Below are 25,213 nucleotides of genomic sequence, written 5' to 3' on the forward strand. Positions count from 1 at the left end.
CAACTTCCACGTCTGATTGGATGACAGTGAATCCATCTCGTCTTTCATGGCTAACTCCCACTTGGTTGAATCATCATTTTGCATCGCTTCTTCAAAGGTTTCCGGTTCACCTTTATCAGTCAGCAAAATATAGTGAAGTGCAGGGGAGTATTTCTGAGGTGGTCTGATTGTTCTTGACGATCTCCTGAGTTCAATTACCGGAGTTTGTGGGTCAGCTTCTTGTGCAGTTTCTTCTTCCTGGTTACTATCCTCCGACTCATTCACAGGAATATCAATCAATGGTACTTCATTTGACTTCTGGACTTCAGGACATTTATCTCTAGTTGGAATGTCTGAGTTGTCCTTGTACAAAACTTGCTCATTGAAAATGACATCTCTGCTCCGAACGATCTTTCGATTTTGGTCATCCCAGAATCGATAACCAAACTCATTATCTCCATAACCAATAAAGAAACACTTCTTTGATTTCGGATCAAGTTTCGTTCTGTTGGCTGAATCGATGTGAACATATGAGAGACAACCAAACACTTTCAAGAACGAAAGGTTTACTCCTTTGCCGCTCCAGACCTCCTCTGGTATTCTGCAATCAAGTGGTACTGAAGGTCCTCTGTTGATCAGATATGCTGCAGTGTTAACTGCATCAGCCCAGAATGATTTCGGCAGTCCAGCGTGCAATCTGATACTCCTGGCTCGCTTATTCCGGGTCATGTTCATCCTCTCAGCTACACCATTCTGTTGAGGTGTACCAGGAATGGTTTTCTCCATCTTGATCCCGTTCTGTGCACAATACTTCTTGAACTCAAAATCTTCATATTCTCCTCTGTTATCAGACCGTAAACACTTCACCTTCAAGTTGGTCTCATTCTCCACCATGACTTTCCACCTCTTAAAGGTCTCGTAAACATCAGATTTATTTTTCAGAAAATAAACCCAAACCTTCCTGCTCGAATCATCGATAAATGTGACATAATATCGTGAGCCTCCAAGGGATGTCACAGGAGATGACCCCCACACGTCAGTATGAACCAGCTCCAACTTTGCTGCTTTCGGTTCTCTACCGCCTTTCGAAAAGCTCACTCTTTTCTTCTTTCCAAGAACACAACTTTCACACAGTTTGTGTTCGACAATTTTTAACTCCGGTAGCTTCCCTTTTGACATCAGCATTTTCATTCCTTTCTCACTCATATGTCCAAGTCTACAGTGTCATAGACTTGAGTTAGCTCCAGCATCCACAGCTGCTAACATGTCTCTGAAACTGGAAGTCATGTAGAGGGTTCCAGTTTTCGTTCCTCGAGCAACAATCATGGCTCTTTTGCTCACTTTCCAAGAGTCATCACCAAAGGTCACTTTATGGCCTTCGTCATCGAGCTGTCCCACTGAGATGAGATTTCGGGTCAACTTTGGTACATGTCTCACTTTGTTGAGCTTTCAAATGGATCCGTTTGACATTTTCAAACTGATATCACCAATACCAGCTATTTCCAACGGTTTTCCATCAGCCAGGAAAACTTTTCCGTAATTACCAGCAATGTAATTACTAAACACCTCACGATCACCAGTGGTATAAAATGAAGCTCCCGAATCCATAACCCATGAATCAACCGGGCTTTCCATGGATAGTACTAAGGCATCATGTACATCCTCAGTAACAGCATTTGCATTATTCTTGGGTGCTCTGCAGTCCTTTTTCATGTGGCCAGTTTCACCACAGCTCCAGCACTTCAATTTCTTTTCAAAGGTATTTTTGTCTTTTCCAGTTCTTGATTTGGATCTGCCACGCCATCGGTTAGATCTCTTTTCTACACTCCTGCCTCTGCCCCTGTTCTCGAGATTTAGGGCAGATGATGATGTCCCTTCACCCGAATCCATCTTGCGAACTTCTTCACCAAGGATTCGATCTCTGACATCATTGAATTGTAACTTTCTCTTTCCAGCAGAATTGCTAACCGCTGCCCGCATCGGCTCCCAAGCATTTGGCAAAGATGCCAAAAGAATAAGTGCTCGAATTTCATCATCAAATTTAATTTCAACCGATGTTAGCTGGGAAACAATCGTGTTGAATTCATTGATGTGTGCTGCCACCGAAGCACCTTCCTCCATCTTCAAGTTGAATAATTTTTTCATGAGGAACACTTTATTATTTGCTGATGGCTTCTCGTACATGTCCGACAAAATGGACATCATCTCCTTCGTGGTATTTGCCTCCGCCACGTTGTGTGCCACGTTCTTTGTTAGGGTCAATCGTATTACCCCTAACACTTGTCGGTCAAGAAGCTCCCACTCATCATCCTCCATATTTTCTAGCTTCACCCCGGATAGAGGTTGATGTAGCTTCTTGCTATACAGATAATCTTTAATCTGTAAGCGCCGGAACGTGAAATCTGTACCGTCGAACTTATTGATTCCCGGTCCCGATCCGTCATTTCCGGCCATCGCTTCACCTGCCTTAATAAAATTTCAAAAAATCTTTTCTGATGTGGAAGATCAGACAAAGCTGCAACCACAGAGCATACTCAGAATTTTAAGAAATTTTTCACCAAGGCTCCCGAACACCGTAACAGCTTTGATACCAGTTGTTATGGATTATGCCGGAGTGATCATGACGATAATAATAATTGCGGAATAAAACAATCAATAAGAACACCAAGATTTACGTGGTTCACCTAATATAGGCTACGTCCACGGAGCTGCTGTAATATTTATAACCGGAGAAATATTACAAGTGTATACAAAACAATATATCTCACCACACCCAAATCCCGAGTATTACCGAGAAATAATTCTCTAACTCACAAGAGATCTCCGAAAAAAACACTCTTTTTTTTTCTCTCTTTATTTTCTTCTTTTTTTGTTAATACAAAAGAAGAGAAGAATGAGATACTTTAATCTGCCGAATGAGGAGCCTATTTATAGGCAAATTTGGCTAATGAAATGAGGATGAAAAATAGCCACGTTGAGCTCTTGCAATTTCCACAAAAGCAGCCTAGTCAAAGAAAGTTTGCTACATGTATTCTTTGACTTCACCTAACAAAACTAACATACATATCAAACGGGCCGGGGATACAAATAATAGGGATTCTTGAAGTTTCCGTTGGCATAGTAAAATAGCAATCTTGAATAGAAAGAAGGGTATGTCTTTGAAAGTCTTACAGATGTGAAATGGGGTTGAAGAAGCTTAAAGGCCCAAAACAAATTTATTTTCAAATTTTTAACCTTTCAAAATGGCATTTTTGCCTCTCTTAGAATAATGGAATTGTTATTTAATACGTTTCAATTACTTATAACTTGATAATTCAAACTGGAAGCATAAAATATTATGTTGACACTAAGCTTTTTAAAGCGACTGATATAATATGAGCCGGCCTCTGAAACGATCGCCTAAATTTATTTCAAATCATTATACGTATCTATTAATAATTTACCTTTCGAACCGTGATCAAGCACAAACACCTAGCACCAACAATGCATCCACAAGGTATCAAGATTCAAAAAACGCTTTAGAACTAAATGAAACCATGTTCACCGAAATAGAGTAACGCGGGATTAAGGAGAGGGGAGGATACACCATTGATCATGCTGAAACAATAATCGGTCCTTTGTGTACGTATGCATTTTATCTTAAATTTATAACGTATCTAATGAACTCTTGCTTCGCTGGATTTCGCACTTTCTTAACCTTGCCAGCTTATCTCTTGCTAGTTGCTATGGGACTACAAGACAATGCAAAAAAAATCGACTAACAAGGGAACTAGCACAAAAGAGTAGCAGGAAAGGACTTGCATTTGGAGAAAACATGAACACACATCTTAATAATTTACTCAAGAATCCACTATTTTGCTAGAGAACTCTCAAAGAAGAAACCATAAAAGAAAATTGTAAAGCTGATTCTTAGGCCCCAAGAACTGATCACTTGTGCATTCAGTCATCTTAAAACCAGTTAGTTGATTCAGATTTCTAGGCAAGCTCCCTTTTTTTTTTCAAGAAAATGTGTACCCGATTTGCGTATACTTCTTTAAATTTTGCAGAACTTGGTTTTCCTCATAACAGATGACTCAATCAATCATCATGATCCCTATTAAACGCTGTATAAGTTTCGAATCCTTCGCTGTCCGCAATTGATGGCCTCATAGCCATTTCATCGCCATAGTTAATCGAGCTAGTAGACCTCATCGATCCTTCCCTCATCTTATCGATTTTAATGTATTGCTGCACCACCAGCACTGAAAATGTTGACTCGAACTCTGATGTAACCAGCAGATCCCCTATCGGTCCAAGCTCCGGGCAGTCGCACCAGTCGGTCAGCCCTGTGGTAAGTGGAGAGGCCATGCCTCTCCCTCTGCCCACCATGTAAAGGTCGTGTTTGTGTTCGTCCATTGATTTTATGGCTTTGATCGTTTCTTCTTCATCGTTTAACACCAACTCACAGTAGCTTATCGAATTGTTGTTCATAGTTGCTGTTCTGAATTTCCCCAAGTAATCTTCATCTAACAGCTTCTCTCTTTCGATGTCAATGTGTAAAGTTACATGACCATCGTTAGCTGGTTCCATCTGCTCCAATTTCTCGGCATCTGCGCTTGGAATGAATCTCATCACTGTCATTCGTGCATCGGACCCTTCGACCATCCTCCACGAATAGGCCAACGCCTCCCTGTCATCCGGCCCACCAAAGTACAGAACAGCAATGTTTCTGGCATGATCTCTTGACTCAGAAACTCCCCTTTCGATGAGTATGCCAACCGAGCAAGGTGCGTGATCCAGCACGCCTTCATTGACGGCTCTAATGGAAGGATTTATATCCTCCATTTCACCGTCCATCGTCTGCTGCTTGTGGAAAGGGATGACAATAAAAGCCACGCGTCTGTCCTTGGCTATGTTGCAGATATCTTCATCCATGTTGGCATAAGCGCATCTAGCGGTGAGCACTTGGGTGTTCACGCCCTCGGACCGTAGTTCAAAGTTGTCAAAAGCGCTGACTATGTGATCAGCTTGTGCTTCGATGTGGCTAGGATTTCTCGGACCGGCCTTGCGTGAGTTGTGGACCAGTAGCATGGCAGAGGCGCGTCCGACGAGCTCTACTAGCTGGAGGGCGTAAACGCTTATGGGAGATGTTTTTGTGGGGTTTGATGTCCTGAGGAAGTGGATAAGGGAAGGGACGTTGCGCGTGTTATGTATGCAGGTAAGAAGCCTCAGCTCTTCGTCTGATTTGCCCTTCTGTATCGTCCTTCGTCTGTAGGGTGTGACGTTTTTCGTTGGCCGGAACCAGATTGCCATCGGCGTGACTGCCATTGTCATTACAAGGACCGCAATCACCATCAGCGAGTATGCTTCACTACTCAGAACCTGGTCAAGAGACAACAACACTACCATTAGTACTGACAGTTGATAAAGAGTGGATGTGCAATGACAACATTGCCTAGTATGTCTTTTTTTGCGCTCTCATATCAGTATTTAGTTGAATTTTTCGATGAGAATAATGGCATATCATAAGCCAAGAGTAGAGATCAAAAGCAAAACATAAGTATATCAGGGGGGGAAAACCTGTCAACTTTATAACTTTATGTACATATACGTGTCGAAAGACGGTACGGGACTTACATATTGAACCTGGCCCGCTTCAAGAATAATCATTGCCATGATGCTCTTTGTATTGGTGAGTAATCCAACTCCCACTGCCTCCTTGAGTGGAAATTCACACAAGAGTGACACAAAAACAGAGCTAAAAATCTTCAAACAGCAGGCAAAGACGAAAACCAATCCCACTGAATACCATTGAGTCCCTAAAGAAATGATATCGATATTAGTCCTTATCCCACAGGCCAGATAGAACACCGGCATCAGAATCCCAAGCACAAAATCCTCAAGTTTATCCACCAGTGCAGCTTCGAGAACTTCATTAGGTATCACAAGGCCAAAAGTGAATGCACCGATCATCGGGTGGGTGCCGCAAGCATCTGTTATGACTCCACAGAGAGCGACCCCGGTAAGAATCGAGCATATGTAGAACTCACTGTACCCCTGTCCTTCTGGCATTTTCCGAATGATCCATCTTAGCGCCGGTCTTACATAGTAGACGCAGAGCAATATGAAAGCAGAGGTACATATCAAAGAGTAATGTATGCCTGATGATGCACTTGTTATTATGAAAGCCAGTGCAAGAAAACCCCATGAACACAAATCATTTATCAGAGCTGAGGATATTGCTGTTTTGCCTATCTCAGTGTGAAGAATCTGTTGCTGGTCAAGAATCTTTGCGAGCACCGAAAATCCGGTAACAGAAAGGGCAGCACCCCAGAAAAGGCACCCTTTGCCATCTTGACCTTTGTAATTTGTACAGAAAAATAGTGCGCAACCGAGACTGTAAGGGATGATGGTACCAGATACAGCTATTTTCATGGCTTTTGGCCCAATACGCAGAATCGCTCGCACGTCCATTTTCAATCCAACTAGAAAGGCATAGTACATGACGGATAAATGCGCCATTGGCTCTAACACTTTCAAAGAGTAGTAAGGGAATATCAGATATTTGAGTGGGTCAATCCTCCCAAATGCTGAAGGTCCCAAAAGTATACCTCCCTGTTGCATGTTGAAGCACGTGATACATTGTTTCATCAGTTAGAGCATGGCATATCTATTTCAACTCATGAAACACCACTCAATATATATGTTCTTGGTATGATATGTTAAAAACAATCTTGTATTTGAAATGTGTGCAAATATAAGTAGAAGCGGCGAATCGTTTCAATGTAACATGCAACATCTAATCCAAGGCGAGGTGTATCGATGGGGTTATATATACATTATCAAGGGATCATTCGGTTCTCTTGAATTCCTTTTATGTTAACAAGATGACTCCATGAAATATACAATTCATCAACTCAGTTATGAATTTTGGGTGATAGGTAAGGGGTTTGGAATAAGAAACGAACAGAAAAAAAAAATATGTAGATGATATGAATGATAGGTATCACAACCAAAAATTCTCCAAACTAAAGATTCTTGAATCATGCCTTAAACCTATGATGATATTACAACAATACAAGCATTAGTAATTCAAGAAATCCTTGGTACTCACAAGAATATCAGCGACAAAGGAAGGTTGATTAAAGGGTTTCATGGCGAAAAGAAGAAACCGGTTGACGGCGATAGCAAGAGTCAGCTGGATGAGGAAGAGAGAAATGAGGGGAGTCAAAGGATCAGGTCCTTCCCAAACTCCATTAAACCGGTATATGTTTTGTGCATGGCACAGAATGGTTCTGTTGAGCTTTGCAACATTCAGATTGCTAACACCCTGCGTCACTAAATCCATGGCCGCGGCTAATGTGGTTTTGCTCCGCCCCTCATGTGCCGCGGTGGCCTCCCTTCTTCCTCCTTCAAGCCAAGGCGGCAACCAGTACCCTGGCTTCCGGACTGGCAAGATATTGTATGGTAAAATTTAAGGTAATGGGAATGGAGACATGATGATTAATTAAATAAATTAAATCAAATAGAAAATATTTATTGTTTTAATGAATTTAATTGGATGGTTTGCCGAAGTAGAGGGGAGGGAATTGTGGGTTTTGCTTATTTCATGTTAGATTTTGTAAGCATGCATGCTTAATTATTCGGTGAATATTGGCCTTTAATTTGATTCCATAAAATCTTCACAAAAAAAAAAAAACGAAACAAAATAAGAGAAAAACCTTTCTTATCCGTTCCCTCGTTATTATTCACAATGAAAAACACCTCCTCCAGGTGTTTTAAAACAGCATTTTTTGAGTACATAAAGGCTGCAGCCGGCGTAGCCGCCTAGGTACGGTGGTGCGTGACAAAGAAGGAAGTTTCCTTATGGCCAGAACAATATTGATGAAAGGACTACGAAGGGAGAAGCTATAGACATTCTGGAAGCCCTTTCATGCATGTTTCCAAACCTCATATTTGAGGTGAATGTGCAGCAAGTCTATCATGCCGTGAAGGCAAAAGATACTGATCTTGCTGAGTTTGGAGGCATCATTTGCCAGCGTAGAGATATTTTATCATTAAATTCGATCTCTTGGTTCACTTTGTTCGTAGACAAGCAACTTAGATTCCTCATGTGTTAGCAAGGCACTATCGTTTTTATGTTAGTTCTTATGTTTGGTTGGAGACACCAACGTGCATCGGTGATCTCATGAGTTTATACTTCACTACCTCTAATTCTGAGTGAATTAATGCATTTTGCTTTTTAAAAAAACAAAAACACAAACAAAAATGAAAACGAAAAAAAATCCTTGAATAAATTATATGAAACCATTTTGCCTTTCTAAATGAATTCGCAAAACTACTTTTTCATGGCAAACAATAGAGCTTGATTAACGCCTGAGAATTTAAGGCATCGATTAGTAGTACCTCACAATACATTCATTAATTAACTTGAGGGTCACTAATCCGCATTCACCCTGATTTTGGATTCTTTAATTAATTGCTAATCTATTTTCTTTTTGCTGCAATTTTAATGTTTACTTTATTTTCCACTGATGTATTAATGTTATTCAGTCGTTGAGCCGAGTAATTATGTTTCAATTTCATTTTTCCCTTAACAGAGATAATAATCCACTAAAGTAAGATCAATATTTCACCTGTCCCACGTGATAAATATATACCAAATTATGTTATTTTTCAAAACGAGACTATTATTTTCAGCCATAAAATGTTAAATGATCGAAGCTTTTGGGATTTCATTTCGACAGGGGAAGAGAAATATACAAAGGCACACAACACCTGAATGCTTATCTACCATAGTTTCTGAACTTAGGACACACAAAACCACATAAAACAAAGAGGATCACCAAAGAGACCAAGAGCATTGAAACATAAGAATCCAAAATCCCACAAGATTAATTAGTCAATACATCTCACATTTCATGCAGTAGTGTACAGGAGTGGGGATGTCGGGCGATACATATACAGAGATGGAGACGTTCTAAACCATCAATTGCAAAGAATATACACCATTTGAGGCAGCTTTGGTGAATAATGCCTAAATAGTCACCCACCAAACTCCGAGTCCTCTGAGTCATCATTGTCCTCTTCAGACATCCCACTTTCCTGAAAAATGATTTTCTTTAGAGGATAATAAAACCACAAGTATTATATATATATGGTCCAAGTGTTGTACCATTTAGCATGACAAATTATCTAAAGGCTTAAAATGTACCTTTCTTTTAACAAAGTCTGCCATAGCTGTATCAAACTCGGCCCTTTTCTTGGTAGCAACATCATAATAATGCACCTTTTCCTACGATAAGCAAGGCGTTGATCAGAGATTTTTTTTTGTACTTGTCATTATTCTCAGGTTGAACATTAAAAAAGAATACAATTCCAGATTTGGTTGTTACCATCGATTCATATTCCTGATACCCTTAACATCTTACGGACTAAAATCTCAATACATCAAAAGTTAAACCACCAATAACGATGTTACAAGGACAGAATGCAACAAGGAAATACAGAACACAAGTAAGCACCAATTCCTTTTTTGAACACTTTGACCTTTCCTATTATAAATAGTGGAAATCAAGATTTAACATTATTTCTGCAATTTCTAAGGCATTAAACTCAACATGAAGCAGGAACCACAATTTGTTTTAAAAAAAAAAACAAAAAAAGCATGACCATGAGCAATATTCCACGAGTTTGGACTATAGTGATCACATTTCCACAATTAAAGGATGCCTAAGAAATTAAACAAAAGTCTCTCTTCATTCTCGCACTACTAAAGCAGCATAAGATTAATTGAAGAAAGGGAAGAAGAAAGAAAGAAATTTTTGTTTTTATTTAAGAAAAATATTATAAGGATGGAATGCCACATGCATTTTCCACAAATAGTTATTAGAAGAAAACAGAATTATATCCAAATATGAGAAGAAGGATGAAAAATACCTCATATGTCATTGTTTTCCACTTCAGTCCACATGCCTTCCCAATCTAAAGCACAAAAATGCAAAATTATATGCATGTGAAAGAATAAAGCAATATAATCTATGACCTAAACTTTAATTTAAAACATAAGTAAAGCAGTTGGTCAAAACAAGTTACCACCCACATACATCTCGCATTGACTTGACATCTGGATTCTGCTCCTGATATTCCTTGCGAAAATCTTCCCTGGAAAAATTGTACTCATGTTAACACAAAAGGCTAATATGAAGCTTCAACTTTGGGTTACACTGAATCAACTACAAACTGCTAATTGTACCATAAGTTATCACGACGAAATACAACAAAAATTAAAATAAACGGGAACCACAAAACTGGTAAAAACTTGATTCTGCAAGGGTGAAACCCAAACTTAAAACCCAATGTAGCTTCTGCTTCCATATCCTACTCTCGTTATCAAGCTTGAACTCACAAAAATAATATATATATATATATATAGAGAGAGAGAGTTTTGCTTTGCTGCCCACTCAATGTGCCCACCATGATGTGGCACTCACCTATTGGATGTGATGAATTGTGCATCCAATGGTTGAATGTCACCTCATGGTGGACACATTAGATGGGCACGAGATGGGCACGAGAGGTAGGCAGCATAACAAAACTTTATATATATATGTATGGAAGGTAGCATACTTTTATAGACACCAGAAATCCTCTATTATTGCACATAATAAGCAAAGGCAAGATGACGAAACGAAAGCATATCTGTTGGAATTTGCTGATGAGTTTTCCTGAGCTTTCCTCTCAGAAAAGGAATAAAATGAATGATTGGTTTTGTTTTTCTAAAACAAAATTCACTGTAGCTATCAAATTAGCGCAAAAATTTTTTTGGCAATTGATTTTTAACATTATTTGTGACATCGGAAGAGAGATATAGTATTGTAGTTCGATAGCATACCAAAATCTTTTGAAGAGATGAAAATTTGAGTTTTAAAAAAAACAATAATTAATGGGGGAATTTGGTAAAATACATTTAGAAAATAAAATGAAAACAAGATGACAGTTTCATTTTTGTTTTAGGGATGTAAAAATTCTTGTTCGAAAAGACGAAAACAAAAACAAACTTAGCCATAAGCTTTCGTGCATAACATGAAGTGAACGCACTCCAACCCAAAGATATTTATTCCAAGCACAACAATGGCCAAGGCCAATTTGCAGTCATTCACACTTTCTTTTCTCTCTTTTATCCCCTTCCTGGTCAGAAATGCCAGGGGAAAGAGAGACGACGAATAAAATACTTCAAGAAACACAAACAATCAGTTACATTTCTACCCAATATCTCTAAACAGAAATGCTTAAGCTGTCGCAGCATATTGGCCAAAACAAGCTAGAGGAAAATCTGTGACCTAACAATATGTAAATTACCGTTTAATTCAATCAATCCAATACTAAGATAAAGCTAATATAATGTGTGAATAAATTCAAATTAACGTGACATATACAGATATTCAGAAAAAGATATCATACAAGAAGTAGAAGAAAGCTGTTGGCGGTTTCTTGGGCTTCATAGCTTCAAACTTCGCCGCCCTTTTCTTAAACTTCGTCAAATTGGCCTTTCTCAATGACTTCTTCGTTTTCTCCGATGATTTCACTGCCAGTGCCGTTTCCCTGTGATTAAAAAAAAACTAAGCAATTTCACAAAGACGGAATTTTAGCTGTCGAGTGTTTTCACCTTCTGGAGGTGATTTCGGTAGGAGGAGAAGCTGAAGATGAAGCCCTAGAACGAGTTTTTCTTCCGTTCGCCATTCTGGAGATTGGCCAACGGCCACCGGCTGGAGACGGCGGCGTGTTGTTTGCGGCGACTCCTGTAACACTCCCGCTGATGGAAATGAAAGCGTTGTTTGTTTGGAAAAAGATTGAAGTCGCCTTTATAGCATTGCCACATTCATTCTTACAGCGGATGTCAACCACTTATCATTTGCAAATATACATAAAAATAAGGTTTCTAAATAAATCCATTTTATAAATGTCAAAATTATCAATTCAATGTAATAATTTTTTTTGGCAAAGGGGTGGGGTCGTGGTTTAGAACCCTTGACCTCTCCCAAATTTGGAGAAGGTGGTGCCATTAAACCAAGTGGTTAATGGCATTTAATGTAATAATTATTATAATGTAAACAAGTAAGATATGAAATTCATATTTTGTGTTTAAATTATGTAAATATTGAAAGATATAGTGTGGATTTCAAATAATTTTATCAGTAGATCGCCTTAATTTTTTAAATATTTTCATTGCATATTTCAGGCACAATTATATATTAGTAATTCAAGCAAAAATAGTTTATATTATGTCTAAAAATAATGAACATTTTTTTATATTTTTAAATTGAAAAATAAAATTGAAATATGGTATGTATTGTATACATATATAGTTTTGATCTACATACCCTAGGGTGCTGGGGATCTACGTGCACTCATGCCCAAAACAATATGCAATTTTTGGTCATTTTCACATCTCCGACCACCGAGATTGAAATTTGTATCATATGATACATCGTTGGATTCGCATTTTCGAGACGACCCTACCGTGAAAATTTCAAAGCAATCGAAGTTGTTTTGGGCATGAGTGCACGTGGATCCCCACACCCGTGCGTGGATCAAAAAACCGAGATTGAAATTTGTATCATATGTTACATCCTTGGATTCGTATTTTCGAGACGACCCTACCGTGAACATTTCAAAGTAATCGAAGTTTGAAATCGAAGTTGTTTTGGGCATGAGTGCACATAGATCCCACACCCGTGTGTGGATCAAAATTGCATATACATACATACATACGTACTTACATATTGGTATCTCTCGATCAACCCCCCTCAAGGATAAGTGAATTTTTTTCAAGTTGCGAAACTATGGTTCAAGTAAGTTTGATTATTTTAATTTTCATAATACAAAAACTTTGATGAAATGTTGCTATACCCATTTTTTTATCTCTCTCAACTATCGTGTATCTTTTATTACTGTTATTAGTTATTAATTTTTGAAACCAGTGTGTAATCGAAAATTGTTAAACCCATGGACAAAACATCAACTTTCCTCCTTTACAAACCAAGTATAGAAAAAATTTGAGACTAAAAATTGTAGGGCTTTACCCGAGATGGGAGCCCTTCCAGAAATTCTCGAAGGCCTGAGACAAGCCCAGGCCTAAGAGGGGGTTTGGAAATAGTTTTCAACCAGCAATAGACGCGCCTCGGTTAGAACCTCACTAGCTGCGTCATTGCCCCAAGCGCAAAGATACTTAACATAAACAATTTTTCTTCTTTTATAGTGCATCCATTTGACGTAGTTTGGAAATTATTCAATGTGGGACTCCAAAACCACAAAGCTTTTTTTGCCTTTGGTGGAGATTAGTAGATTACCGGTTGACTTGTAGACTCGTTGTTATTTTTTGTGCGTTTTTCTTTAAAGTAAAAAAGTAATTGAATGTAAAATCTGTTACTTTACATTTAAATGGATATTAGTGTTTTTCAAAAAAAAAAAAAATGAGGATATTAATGGTGATAATTTGATTAGTTAGCCCAGCCCAACCCAACCAGATTTTGGAGTCCGATAATTTTTAAGAAATATATAGAGCACAACGTTCATCTAGATTTAATTGGATTATATTATTTAGGCTATGTTTGGTAGCCTTGTTAATAATCTATGTACAAATTTATCCTTTCTAATCCTACGTTCTTCTCATCATATTATTTATAAATCTATTAATTTTAGTTTTACATCAATCAAATCATTAATTATTTATCATAAATCAATCAAATCATTGAATTTAAATTACTATATTATCCCTATAAATAATATTATTTATATTTTATTTATTTTTTAAAAGGATAAAATAGTAATTTATAATTTTTATATAAAATTTAATCAATCAAATCAAATCAACAATAATCTATCGATCAAATCAAATATTTTATTCACTATCATTTCTTATTTATTTTTTATTACAATACATTACTTATCTATATATATTATTTATTCCATCATCTGTACCAAACATATTATGTTATTGTGATCCTTGATAGTTAATTGCTTGTGATGGATGAAATTATTTTTTTAATTTTTCCCCGCAAAAAGATGGCTTAAATAAGTGCAATAACTGACGTATTAATTTAGTTTTAATTTATTTCAAACAAATTGTCAATCAGGACTCCATGGCCCAATGGATAAGGCGCTGGTCTACGGAACCAGAGATTCTGGGTTCGATCCCCAGTGGAGTCGTTCTTTTTTTCCCTTTTTTTTTGAATGTTTTTTCCCTTTTGTGCTTTTGGTGTTTTCAATATTCCAACCCACAACCTGTGTTTGATTGATTTTGAAATTATTATCTCTTTTATATATTGATTCAGATTTGTAAATTATTATCTTTTTATAATTATTAGTTCAGATCATTTTTGTTAAACTAACCTTTGTTTTATTTTCTACGTCTTAAAATAAAATATTTACTTGAACAGTAACCATGTTATCATATTGAAGTTTATACTAAATTAAATAAATGTTTTTTTACGAAAAAAATTAAAATAATAGAATTATGTAAAATTAGTATTAACAAAATCGAATAATGAAACATGATTTATATATTGAAGTTTAACCTGAATTAAATCAATATCTATCAAAATTCAAGAGGATTTATTTACTCATTGATATGATTTGATTTCTTCATAGAAATTTACTTTAACTAATTATTCTAACTTTTGATAGTATTACTTATTTTTCTAAATATAAACCAATCTCATTTTGCATAAATTCTACAACAAAATACATGGTACAAAACATCAATTTCATGTCAACTGAAACAACTTATTGAGTGCAGTATTTCTTGAAAAGTGAGTCCCAAGTGCATTGCTCTTCCTGGATGGCTCATCCACCTTATCCTTCTGATTGTCCAATTCAACTTGGGAAATGATTGTGTCACCATTTTCCGCAACCCTTTGTTTTTTCATGTAATCCCATTTGTCTTGAACAAGATACAAGATTGCCATGAATGAGATTTGAGCTGTGAAAATTATAATCCACGGTTTTGAGCTCTTTGATGTCCTTTTATGATAGGCATGCAAACCAGTGTAAATGTTCAGATTCCCCACCAAAGAGATTGTTGTTCCAAGTATCCAATGCAAGAGATACCATCTGCTTCTGTCTCTAGTTCCTCTGAGAAATGAAAATCCATTGTCTGAATCGATTGATTCGTTTGAAACTATGTGTGTTTTAGTGTTTACGATATTAATGTTGGGTGATGTTTTGATACTAAGTGGATGAACATATATACATTGAACCAAAAAAGAAGGCAGATTTGAAAGAATTATCTCTTGGACTGATCTTTGGGAAATTTGCAAGAATTGTTGTACCTTTTAGGCCTTTTGAAGCCAACCAAAACTTGCACATAAATGGCACCATAGAGTGCTAGCCCTATTCTTTGGTGACTGTTGTTGAAAGCATTCTCAAAATTTCTGATTGATAAAGCTGCTCCAATTGTAGCAAGCAGCACTGAAATCACCTTCAGATTGTTTAAAATAAAAATCAAACATGATGTTGGAAAACCATCATGAAAATTGAAACAATATGACTAGCAAAGGTATTTCCTTAGGTTCCGGTCGATGAATTTAATTTGAAGGGAGGAATTTGATTTGAGAATTAAATATTTAAGAGATATGTTTCAAATAACACTCATATTTGATATGTTCGATAAGTCATAATTATTATTGAAAATTTGTATAACTTGATATGTATTGATTTGAAATTCATTTCAATTTCATCCATTCAAACAAGTCGAGAAATTTGAAATTCATTGATCAAGGACAACCTCTCGATCGACATTATATATATTTCCACCAAATCTCAGTGCTAATTGTTCCATTTTCAAATTAAAACAATAATTAAAATTTCTCATAAAATTAGTTAAAAATGCAAAATTTTTTATGCTTTCGAATTTCAAAATCCAGTATGCTTGTATTTGTATATATTGCAAAGTGAATCATCATGTTCTTTTCATGAAAATTCTTATTTCTTTAGGAACGAAGATGAATTGTTGTAATTATATTCTTTACCTAATTGTGGGCTCTCCCATGCTATTAAAAAAGAACATTTGAACTTCAATTTTCAAGCCACTATCAAATGGAGTCATGATTATGCATCAAGAAAAGAGAAACAAATGTTTAATTATCTCCACCAAATGTACTATAAAGTGACAAAATGATTTGATCACACTTTACAGTGAGAATTGTAGTCAAGATTTACAGCTTGATTCTCTAATGCAGATGACAACACTTACCTGCAAAATTGCATGAACATAGAACAAAATTTTGTGCCTTCTGAGATTGAAGCCCTTTGTGCTAGACATCCTAATTGTTAATATTCCAACCGGCATCAAGAATCCGATCGAAGCCCATAAAAGAATTCCGTGAAGGGCCATATCATATGTCTTTTGAGGATTCATCACCTGCAGAATAACTCAAAAAAAAGTTCCAAAACATGGCTGAATTCCATGAGTTTCTTTGAACATATACAGAGGTATAGAGAAAAGGAGATGAGATATTTTTACTTGTCTACTGATGTTTTTGTGATGACTTGCTTCTCTGTTCCGTTCATAAGATGAGCATTCCACAAAAGTGAGAAGAAACAGAGTAATACAAGTAAAGATTGTGATATAGAACATCATTTGAAGTGTATGCATTGTGAAGAGGTGGAAACAAGATGGGGAAAAACAAGAACAAAATATGATCAGTTTCTTTTGGGATTTTTCGGACGAATTTTTTGAGAGTCGGTGAGTTTTGTGGTTATTTCGTTTTATGTAGGTTGAGAAGAAGAATTTTGATTATTTTTTTATGCAGTATGTGGAAAGAGTGTAATGATCTCTTCCCTTTGCCTTTTTGCCTATGAAAGATTTTCCTGCTTTTTGGCTTTGATTGCCTCGTTTCTCTATTTGTTGTAACTTGTAAACTTAATTCAAACAAGTTAATCAACTCAAAATGGCCTTTAACTCTTGATTGCATAGAGATAATTGTTTCTTTAGAACCCAAAATTTGATATTAGCATCCACCTTAGCATTACTCGATTCTCTCTATTTCGTACTAAAGGAAATTTAACATCTCTCGTTTCTTGACAACATATACAACTCCTCAAATTTTCTTTGTAAAGACACCTGCGAAGGGGGGTCAAACTCTATTGGACATTTGCAGATTTTTGGTGTTCAAAATTCTCGTTTCGTGACATATAAAAAATTAAAAACCAAGTAGGCAACTGATAAGCCCACCATCAGACACACACAGATGTATAAGATAATCTGTAAATAACAAAGCAGAGGGTCTAGATTTCCGATGAAAGCAAAAATGTTGCAGCCAATTCAAGAGAATTGTCCAACCAGCGAAAACTTCTTGAACAAACTCAACCATACAACAATCTATGCTGGCCAGATCAGATAAAATTCAGAGAAAAGATAGATAAAGAGATGTATGGAACTAAAAATTATGCCCATTTGCGATGCTTCCTTCCTGCAGATTACATAAATAAGTTTGGCCTGGTTGCCTTGTACGTCGTCTTCAGTTTCCTGGTGGGTGGCCTGACCTTCCTAAACACCAATGGGAATTTAATCTTGGAGTCATGGAACTGTTTGGTGCTCTCCCTCTTGCAAAGCTTTGCCGGGATGGTGGCCGTCTTTATAATTTGAATACAGTGATGGCGGACCCTGTGCCGAGATGCCATCTCAGTGTACATCTGCTCTACAGCCCCATTCAATGTTGTGTCGCGGTACTCTTTGTACATATTGTGATAACCAGTCCTGCTTTGGTATCGCAACCAAATTCCATAGTTCTTGATTGTGGTTGGGTTCTTCTCAAAAATCTACTGGGAACAAAGAACAAATTAGTGACAAGAACATGAATCATGTTAGGTGAGAGAATTGAAAGGAGATTTACCATTGCGTTGAAATATAAGAAATAATAAAAACGAACCACATAAACAGTGAATATGCAAACCCTCTAAAAAAAATGTCTCCGCCAGATCAATTAACAAGAAAAGGCAAAATTGGATTTCATAAATATGACTTCCTGGAAGCTCATTTTCTGAATAAACAAAGCCCACAAGATTCAATTGCTTAAAACATGATGATTTTGATACAATAACAAATGGAAAATTCGTAACGATATATATAGTATTCCAATGGTGCATTGTACCATATGATAGATAGCATAAGCTACCACACCGCGTAAACTACCATTCCTAATTCTTCTGATGCGAAAAACAAGACTATGGAGGAAAAACACAGAATGGGAGTTAAGGACGCCAACCAAGACATACATTTTCTGATTTTCACATGAAGGAAAATGAGCTCTTTGCTCGATTTCTTTGATTCTTAGGCGAAGTTGAAATATTAGAACCAAGAAATGATTTGACAAATTTCCCGGGAACCAAGATCTCTATAGCAGCTTAAAGTAATTGACAATAGAAAAATGTAAAATCAAATTTCAACAAACTATGTAAAACAAGATGGCACGTAACAAATATTTACAAGAAAAGATTTTTTCGGCTAGGCATTATCCGAAACGCAAGTGAACCCCACAAAGGGAGATAGAGCTGAGAAGGCAACTCGAGACAGCAAAGACGACCAGTAAGACACATAGTGCAAGCAGCTGCACCTGAAATTCGATAAAAAAATTCCAAAAGACCAGAAAATTAGTCGAGCAGCGACAATATACCTCGTTAATGGCGAGAACCTGACCGTTGCTCTTCTTCACCTTCTTAAGCTTTCTCAAAAAGTACCTACAAACGAAAAAACCCGATCCATAATCCAAATTCTGTCGGATTAAAAGTGCATATCTACAAAATTATATCAATACAAAACAGGTCACGAACAATATCTGGACTTGAATCCACACTAGAGAAATGATGGTAGGACTAATCGCTAAAACATACCAAAATTTGGACTTGGCGCGGACTTCGTTGGTGGCCCACAGCTTCATGCGATAGATCTTCGGGTGCTCCTCCGTCTCCGTCGGCAGAGCTCTCCCCACCACCTGGTATTGATGGAACTGCGAAGAGTACGACGTAAAGAAACAAATCAATCGAATTGATAGACAAATAATAATCTTCAAAAAAAAAAAAGGAGATCGCCGAATGCATACCTTGTAAATCGCCATTTCCGATCAAATTATCTCTCTCCTGCTCTTCCCCTCCCTCTCTCAAGTCTGAACGATTTCGTGGATTCGGCTCAAGAAACCCTAATTAATTGGGCTTTAAAGGGTTTTGGTTTGGTCTAATGGGCTCACAATAACTCAATTGGTCTGGCCCAATCATACACTAACGAGGCAAATCTAATTAGTAACTCTCGAAGCACACACAATTATATGAATATTTTATAAGTTTTTATTTTTATTTATGAAATAATATATTATTTAGTAATTAAAAATTAATTATTGGAAAGATAATATAAATTTAATATGGTAATATAATCAAATTGATATGTCAAATTGATATTTGAAATATATACGTGTGAAGAAAAGATGGAAGAGATTAGTGGGAAAAAGAAGTTGAGAAAAAGATAGATAAAAAATGTAGAATTGGAATATGATTTTTGGTGTGTCATTACACACCAAAAAAATAGTTATTATAAGGCACTCGATCTTTGTAAAATAATATAGATTACCGATTTTGACTAGTCTATTACACATTTAGAGAGTGTTTGCAAAAAATTATGCTTTTGTAGAAGTGATTAATGGAGTGTTTACAATCACTGAAAAAAATGATTGTTAGATTTTGGCTTAAAAAATACTTTAATTATGTGTTTCTTAACCCTAAATTATGTGTTAGCTAATGTTTAACTTAATTAAAATCCAAAAGCTAGTCACATGATGATTATGATTCTTCAAAAATGATTCTAATAAAAAGGTCAATGTTAAAATCACTTTAATAACTTATTTATCAAACACTACCCCACTTTAATTTTTAAATTTTCACATTTGTTTCTAAACACTACCAACTTTTGATTTTTTTAACTTTTTTATAATATATAAATTTAACCACTTCTATAGAAGTATAATTTTTTGCAAATATTTTCTAAATTTATAGATTATAAAATTTTACTGAATTTGATATAATGGGAAGAGATTCAAATCCAACTCCCAAACAAAAAAAATTCTATAAAATTTTCAATTGAATACATTTTGAACACGCTTTTGTGGATTAAACAACCCTTTTATTTTTTCAGCCCAAAAATTATATTTTTGTGATTTTGAAATACCCGTGTAGTAATTTTTAATCAATCCGATTTTTCAGTTCAAGAACATGTGTTGTTTTATTTACAATTCATACGCGTGTATTGCTGCTGATTTTGGGAAAATAGTTTTTTTTTTATTTATTTGTGAATTCATTATAAGATTTTGTCATTTAACTAGGGTTCAGATTTTATATAATCCATCCAGCAAGATCAATTGTTTTTGGCTTTTTGCACAAAAAAATCAACCTCCAATAGTTACATCAACTTGCAACTCAACATTATCGGACACACACGAGCGCGTACACACACATATATATTCTGATATCTTGCATGAAAGTGTGCAGGGTATTCTTGGATGCTAGCTGAATTGATCTAAAAATCGGTGGTGTATTTTAATATCTCTGTAATAAACATATGAGCAATTGAGTTTTGTCATATGAAGTATTAAAACACATTAACTTTGTCAAACTTGCAAGGTTTATATCAAAGTTTTCATCAGTTCAAAGGACACTAGTTCATTATCACAAAATGACAAAATGAATTACAAACTCTACTTCCTATAGTCCTATTTGAAAATGAAATGTTCACCTCTTTCTTTTGCTCTCTTTCTTATATTTTTCAAGATTTTTGACACTATTATTTTTCGTGCATTGCATTTTGCATGTTCCCTCCACATGATGCATTTGTTATTGCACTCACATTTGCACTTCACATTGCACTTGTTGTTACACTTGCTCTTTCATTTCCCACTGTTTTTGCACTTATGGTTGCACTTGAATTTTCACTTGTCTTTGCATGAGCACGGGCAGTAGTATAATTGTCACTAAAAAAAACCTTTCATGAGCAATAGTAGAATTAGACATTTCCTTTGGTGGGTGTGAGGGCTGGGATATCGAACCAAAATACCGACTTTTTGGGATACCGTACCGAAATTTTTTCGATGTATATATATTTTTTTGGTATATCGAATTTTTTTCGGTATCTATACGGTATTAGTATGGATTTTTTTCATACTAAAATTTCAGAATTTTGATATCGGTATCGGTATAAATTTTTTTTATACCAATATTTTTGATACGATATACCGAAAACCAGCCCCACTATTCATGTTGTGAGGATGATGGAGGTTGTTGTGAGACTAAAGTGGATCGTGACTAGGGGTGCAAACGAGCCGAGCTACTCGCAAGTAACTCGTGAGTACCTCGGTCAAAGCTCGACTCGAGTAGCTCGAACATTGATAAGTGCATTTTGTGTGCATTATTTCATGTTATTTTTATGTCTATTTTATGTGAATCAATATTGTTTTTATGTGTTTTTATGTGTTTTAAGTTCATGTGTGTGTATTTCACTCCTCGGGTTAATTTTGTAGGAAAATGGATTTTTGAATAGTGAATTACGGAGTAGCCTTGATCGAAAAATCAAATTTAATTTTAGAAAGATCCAAATCCGATCTCCATCGTTCAGAACAAATTTCAAGATGTTTTGAAGCTGCTGTCTAAATTTCAGCTTGATCCGATGGCTAGATCTCAAGATATGAATTTTTCAAAATCATTGCGCGGAGCAGAAAAATTAACTCGCTCGAGCGAGCGAGACCTGGACTGAAAAAAATATATATTTGGATAGAGAGTTGCTCGCTCGAGCGAGCGGAGCGTGCAGAATCTATATTTTTAGAAACTCTTGCTCGGATTGGATGCTATCTTTTGAAGACCCTTGGGCATTTAAATACGAATCTATTCATCATATTAGGGGTTTCGAACGCAGACAACACAAGAGAGGTGGCTTCAAAGCATGGGAGAAGATTTCTACACTTTTTCTTCTTCTGTTCTTCTTTATTTTTATTTATTAAATTATAGTTTCAATTATTGAGTAGTTTGTTTTCAACCAAGACGGCGTGATTGGGCCGAACAAATTCATGTAGAAAACTTGGATGTTTGTTTGGGATTTTTCAGAGTTGATTTTGTTTTATTGATTGTCATATTTATATTTGTCTTGTGAATAGTCTGATCAACTGTTTGCTTGCATGTTAATCGATTCCAAGTCGACAGAGGAAGTTTCGATTTTGATCACTTTGATAATCAACATATTGTAAAACCGACTAGAAATAGAATTCGGTTTCAGTGTGCGGTTTGGGTGCAAACTGAATTTTTATAAATATTTAATGCATTCAAATTTGATTAGAATTACGAAAGATTAGTTCATCAATATTTGAATAGGTTTGATTGTTCTAGAAATATTTCTTTGAACAAATTAGGAGAATTTCCGTGAATTAAGATTAAATCTGAGTCCTGAATCGACTACATGTTACATGATTTGTTTGGTACCTACGTGTGTTTTGGTTTTCTTTGTTTTAATTATTTTTATCTTCAGTTATTTTAATTTTTATTTTTTAAGCAGTTTTTATTTTTAAATTCTTTTTTTATTTAAATCAAATTGATTTTTATTATTTTGTCTAAATTAAGTAAAATAATTAATTCTTGAGAATTGACAACAGTCCCTGTGGGATCGATACTTGGACTCTCAGTCCACTTTACTATTACTTGACCTGGTACGCTTGCCAGTAGATTTATATCACACCGATTTAGCCGATCAAGTTTTTGGCGCCGTTGTCGGGGACTGTTTAGTTAATATTAGGATAGATTATTTGCTTGAGACTAGAATTTTTTTTTCCTATTTTTTTCGTTCCTTTGATTATTTTTAAATTTTAATTTTTTTTCTCTTTTTCTTGTGAGGTACTTGGAGATAGACCATCGACAGGTGTTCACAAGATTTGGCCAGCAATACTTGGAGTCTTTCTATGCTGCTTGGGGGAGATTCAATGATTTGGCGAACAAATTTCAATGCCATCAGTTTTCGACTTACACCCTCACTAAAATTTTTTATGGTGATTTGGATGAGATTACAAGAAGTTTGGTAGATTCTGGAGCTTTGGCCACTGGCAGTCAATTGTTTAGAAGAGATGAAGACAGTGCGATGCACTTGTTAAATGATATGGCAGATTTCGACTACCATTGGCATTGTGATCCTTCATTGCAAGGTTGGAGTCACCAATATCCTCCAGATATCGACTCTAAAAATTTTTCGAACCAACCACTGGAGAGTCAAGAAGAGTGTGTAGGGTGTTCTGAAGATTATGTGACTCAGTTGGAGAATCTTTTGCGGCAATAGACACAGACAAATCAATTCTTAGAAAGCCATATCAAGTTTTGGAGTCTTTTGGATGAACAGATTGCGCTTCTTAGAGAACCAATTTTTGAGATCTGCCAAGAGAGTGAAGTAACTGAGCCAGCGCATGAAGAAATAATTTTTGAGAAATTTTCTTGTGAAGAAGAGCCAATAGTGATAGTGGAGGAGGAAGAAACATACAAGGCTACAGATTTTACCTCGTCAATGGTCGTTCCATGTACACCGTTAGAAGATTTTTTTTTGCCATTGACGCCACTTCCAAAATATTCCATCCTCCATGAGCTTCAGCCTGCAATCCGAGTCTCCTTCCAAACTAATCAGTTCCGACTGAGTGTTTTTGGACCGACGAGCTTACAAAGTATATATCACGCCAAGCTTGAGGCGAAGGAAATCAAGACTCATACGTAGAGTCGTATGATTCTTACTATGGGCAGCAGCCGCTCTTTGATGGTTGCTTCTGCATAGTCGGGCTGTAGACTATAAACTTAGCGCTGACTGGGAGGCAACCCAGTGTTCTTTTCATTGCTCTTTATTTTACTTTTTGTTTATGTTTCTTTTTATTTGAATTTTTGTTTCTTTCCTATGCCAGTTTGTCATGCCTGCCGCTATACCCACTCTGCTATTGTCATTCCAACAGATACTGTCAATAAGGAAGAGGATGAATCAAAAACCAGGAGAGTGTTATTTTTGTTCTCATTGTGTTTTTGTTCGTCTTTGCATTTGTGTGTTTGTTATGCATTCTGTTCATTGTTTTGAAGCATTGAGGGCAATGTTTTGGATAAGTATGGGGGGTAGACTAGTATATTGCATTGTTTGTTATGTTTGTGTTGCATCTGTCATGTTTTGTGTTCGTTTGCATTTAGTTTGTTTTTGTTGTTGTTTGCATTGTTATAAGTAGGATGAGTAATAATAGCCAATGATGATGAAGTTTATTTGAGAAAAAAAATTGGTTTTTTGAAAAAAATTTGCTCTTGACTTGACATGAGAAACTGTAGGTTGAACCGTGAATATTTTTAAGCACTAATGTTAGACCAGTGATTGTAGCCAAAGATTTGATGAAGTTTCTGTCTGTTTGACCATTGCATGGCAATAGGTGTTTTGTGGATCTTGATTGTTTCTATGAATTTTTATGAGGCTCTAGTTTACACTTATGATCTTGGGCGCACTTAGAAAAAAAAATTTATTCAATTCCATCCGGGCCTTGAAAGGATTAAAATCCTATAAAAAAAAATTAAATTTAAGGCTAAGTATGCGGATTAAATGGGATTGATGCTTCATCCGGGCTATAGACGAGGTGATTGGAAAGAAAAAATAAAATGATTTTTAGACGAGGGGATTGGAAAGAAAAAATAAAATGATTTTTCGTATCCTATCTAGTTATAGCTAAGTCAGCGGGTAATTATTGGGGCTAAAGCAATACCGGGTGCAAAAATCTGGAGGTGTGTAATTCATTATCTCAAGGGAGGTGTGTTTAGTCTAGAGGTCGTTGGAAGAAATGGGCACTAGATTGTGATACTTGCACTGATTTGTCATAGGTCTCTAAACAGATTTGAGACGAATTCGATCTAAGTTGCATGAAACCGGAATGACATTTCACACACACACGTTCACATTAAACCGAATGTGTATTATGAAAAGTTGAGAGCATGTCGGTGATTTTGTTTTTGTGATTGAAATTCTCGGAGGCTGTGCACATTCATGAATCGTCCTTACTTATGTTTTTGTTTGCATTTTATTTTTGCATGTCTAGCTCGAGGGCGAGCAAAGTTTAAGTATGAGGGTGTTGATAAGTGTATTTTGTGTGCATTATTTCATGTTATTTTTATGTCTATTTTATGTGAATCAATATTATTTTTATGTGTTTTTATGTGTTTTAAG

General features: G+C 36.0%; 4 protein-coding genes and 2 non-coding genes across 6 annotated transcripts; 2 read left to right on the forward strand and 4 right to left on the reverse strand.

The window, feature by feature from the left end:
- Positions 1-3,476: 3,476 nt before the first annotated feature.
- LOC140878005 (cation/H(+) antiporter 15-like) lies at positions 3,477-11,855 on the reverse strand. The gene is made up of 9 exons (XM_073281609.1): positions 11,627-11,855; positions 11,422-11,562; positions 10,065-10,122; positions 9,898-9,942; positions 9,173-9,253; positions 9,012-9,063; positions 7,073-7,434; positions 5,596-6,573; positions 3,477-5,340 (listed from the first exon to the last, which is right to left on the reverse strand). The coding sequence occupies exons 1-9, from the start codon at positions 11,698-11,700 to the stop codon at positions 4,057-4,059; spliced, it is 3,075 nt and encodes a 1,024-aa protein (XP_073137710.1). The 5' UTR covers positions 11,701-11,855; the 3' UTR covers positions 3,477-4,056.
- Positions 11,856-12,803: 948 nt separating this feature from the next.
- LOC140878006 (uncharacterized) lies at positions 12,804-13,134 on the forward strand. Its single transcript, XM_073281610.1, is given in 3 exon segments — positions 12,804-12,812; positions 13,005-13,049; positions 13,051-13,134. Coding segments are annotated over 3 exon segments (138 nt in total).
- LOC140885648 (U4 spliceosomal RNA) lies at positions 13,036-13,187 on the reverse strand. The gene has a single exon (XR_012151068.1). It is a non-coding gene; the product is annotated as a U4 spliceosomal RNA (small nuclear RNA).
- A 909-nt stretch (positions 13,188-14,096) lies between these two features.
- TRNAR-ACG (transfer RNA arginine (anticodon ACG)) lies at positions 14,097-14,169 on the forward strand. Its single transcript has one exon. It is a non-coding gene; the product is annotated as a tRNA-Arg (tRNA).
- Positions 14,170-14,682: 513 nt separating this feature from the next.
- On the reverse strand, positions 14,683-16,717 carry LOC140885259 (cytochrome b561 domain-containing protein At4g18260-like). The gene is made up of 4 exons (XM_073292202.1): positions 16,484-16,717; positions 16,214-16,381; positions 15,291-15,439; positions 14,683-15,093 (listed from the first exon to the last, which is right to left on the reverse strand). The coding sequence occupies exons 1-4, from the start codon at positions 16,613-16,615 to the stop codon at positions 14,727-14,729; spliced, it is 816 nt and encodes a 271-aa protein (XP_073148303.1). The 5' UTR covers positions 16,616-16,717; the 3' UTR covers positions 14,683-14,726.
- Positions 16,718-17,227: 510 nt separating this feature from the next.
- LOC140882634 (large ribosomal subunit protein eL20y-like) lies at positions 17,228-19,139 on the reverse strand. Its single transcript, XM_073288750.1, has 4 exons — positions 19,062-19,139; positions 18,853-18,968; positions 18,636-18,699; positions 17,228-17,781 (listed from the first exon to the last, which is right to left on the reverse strand). Exons 1-4 carry the CDS (start codon positions 19,074-19,076, stop codon positions 17,440-17,442), a joined length of 537 nt encoding a protein of 178 aa, XP_073144851.1. The 5' UTR covers positions 19,077-19,139; the 3' UTR covers positions 17,228-17,439.
- Positions 19,140-25,213: the final 6,074 nt, after the last annotated feature.

Source organism: Henckelia pumila, chromosome 2 (genome assembly GCF_033568475.1).
Source record: "Henckelia pumila isolate YLH828 chromosome 2, ASM3356847v2, whole genome shotgun sequence".
Taxonomy (NCBI): domain Eukaryota; kingdom Viridiplantae; phylum Streptophyta; class Magnoliopsida; order Lamiales; family Gesneriaceae; genus Henckelia; species Henckelia pumila.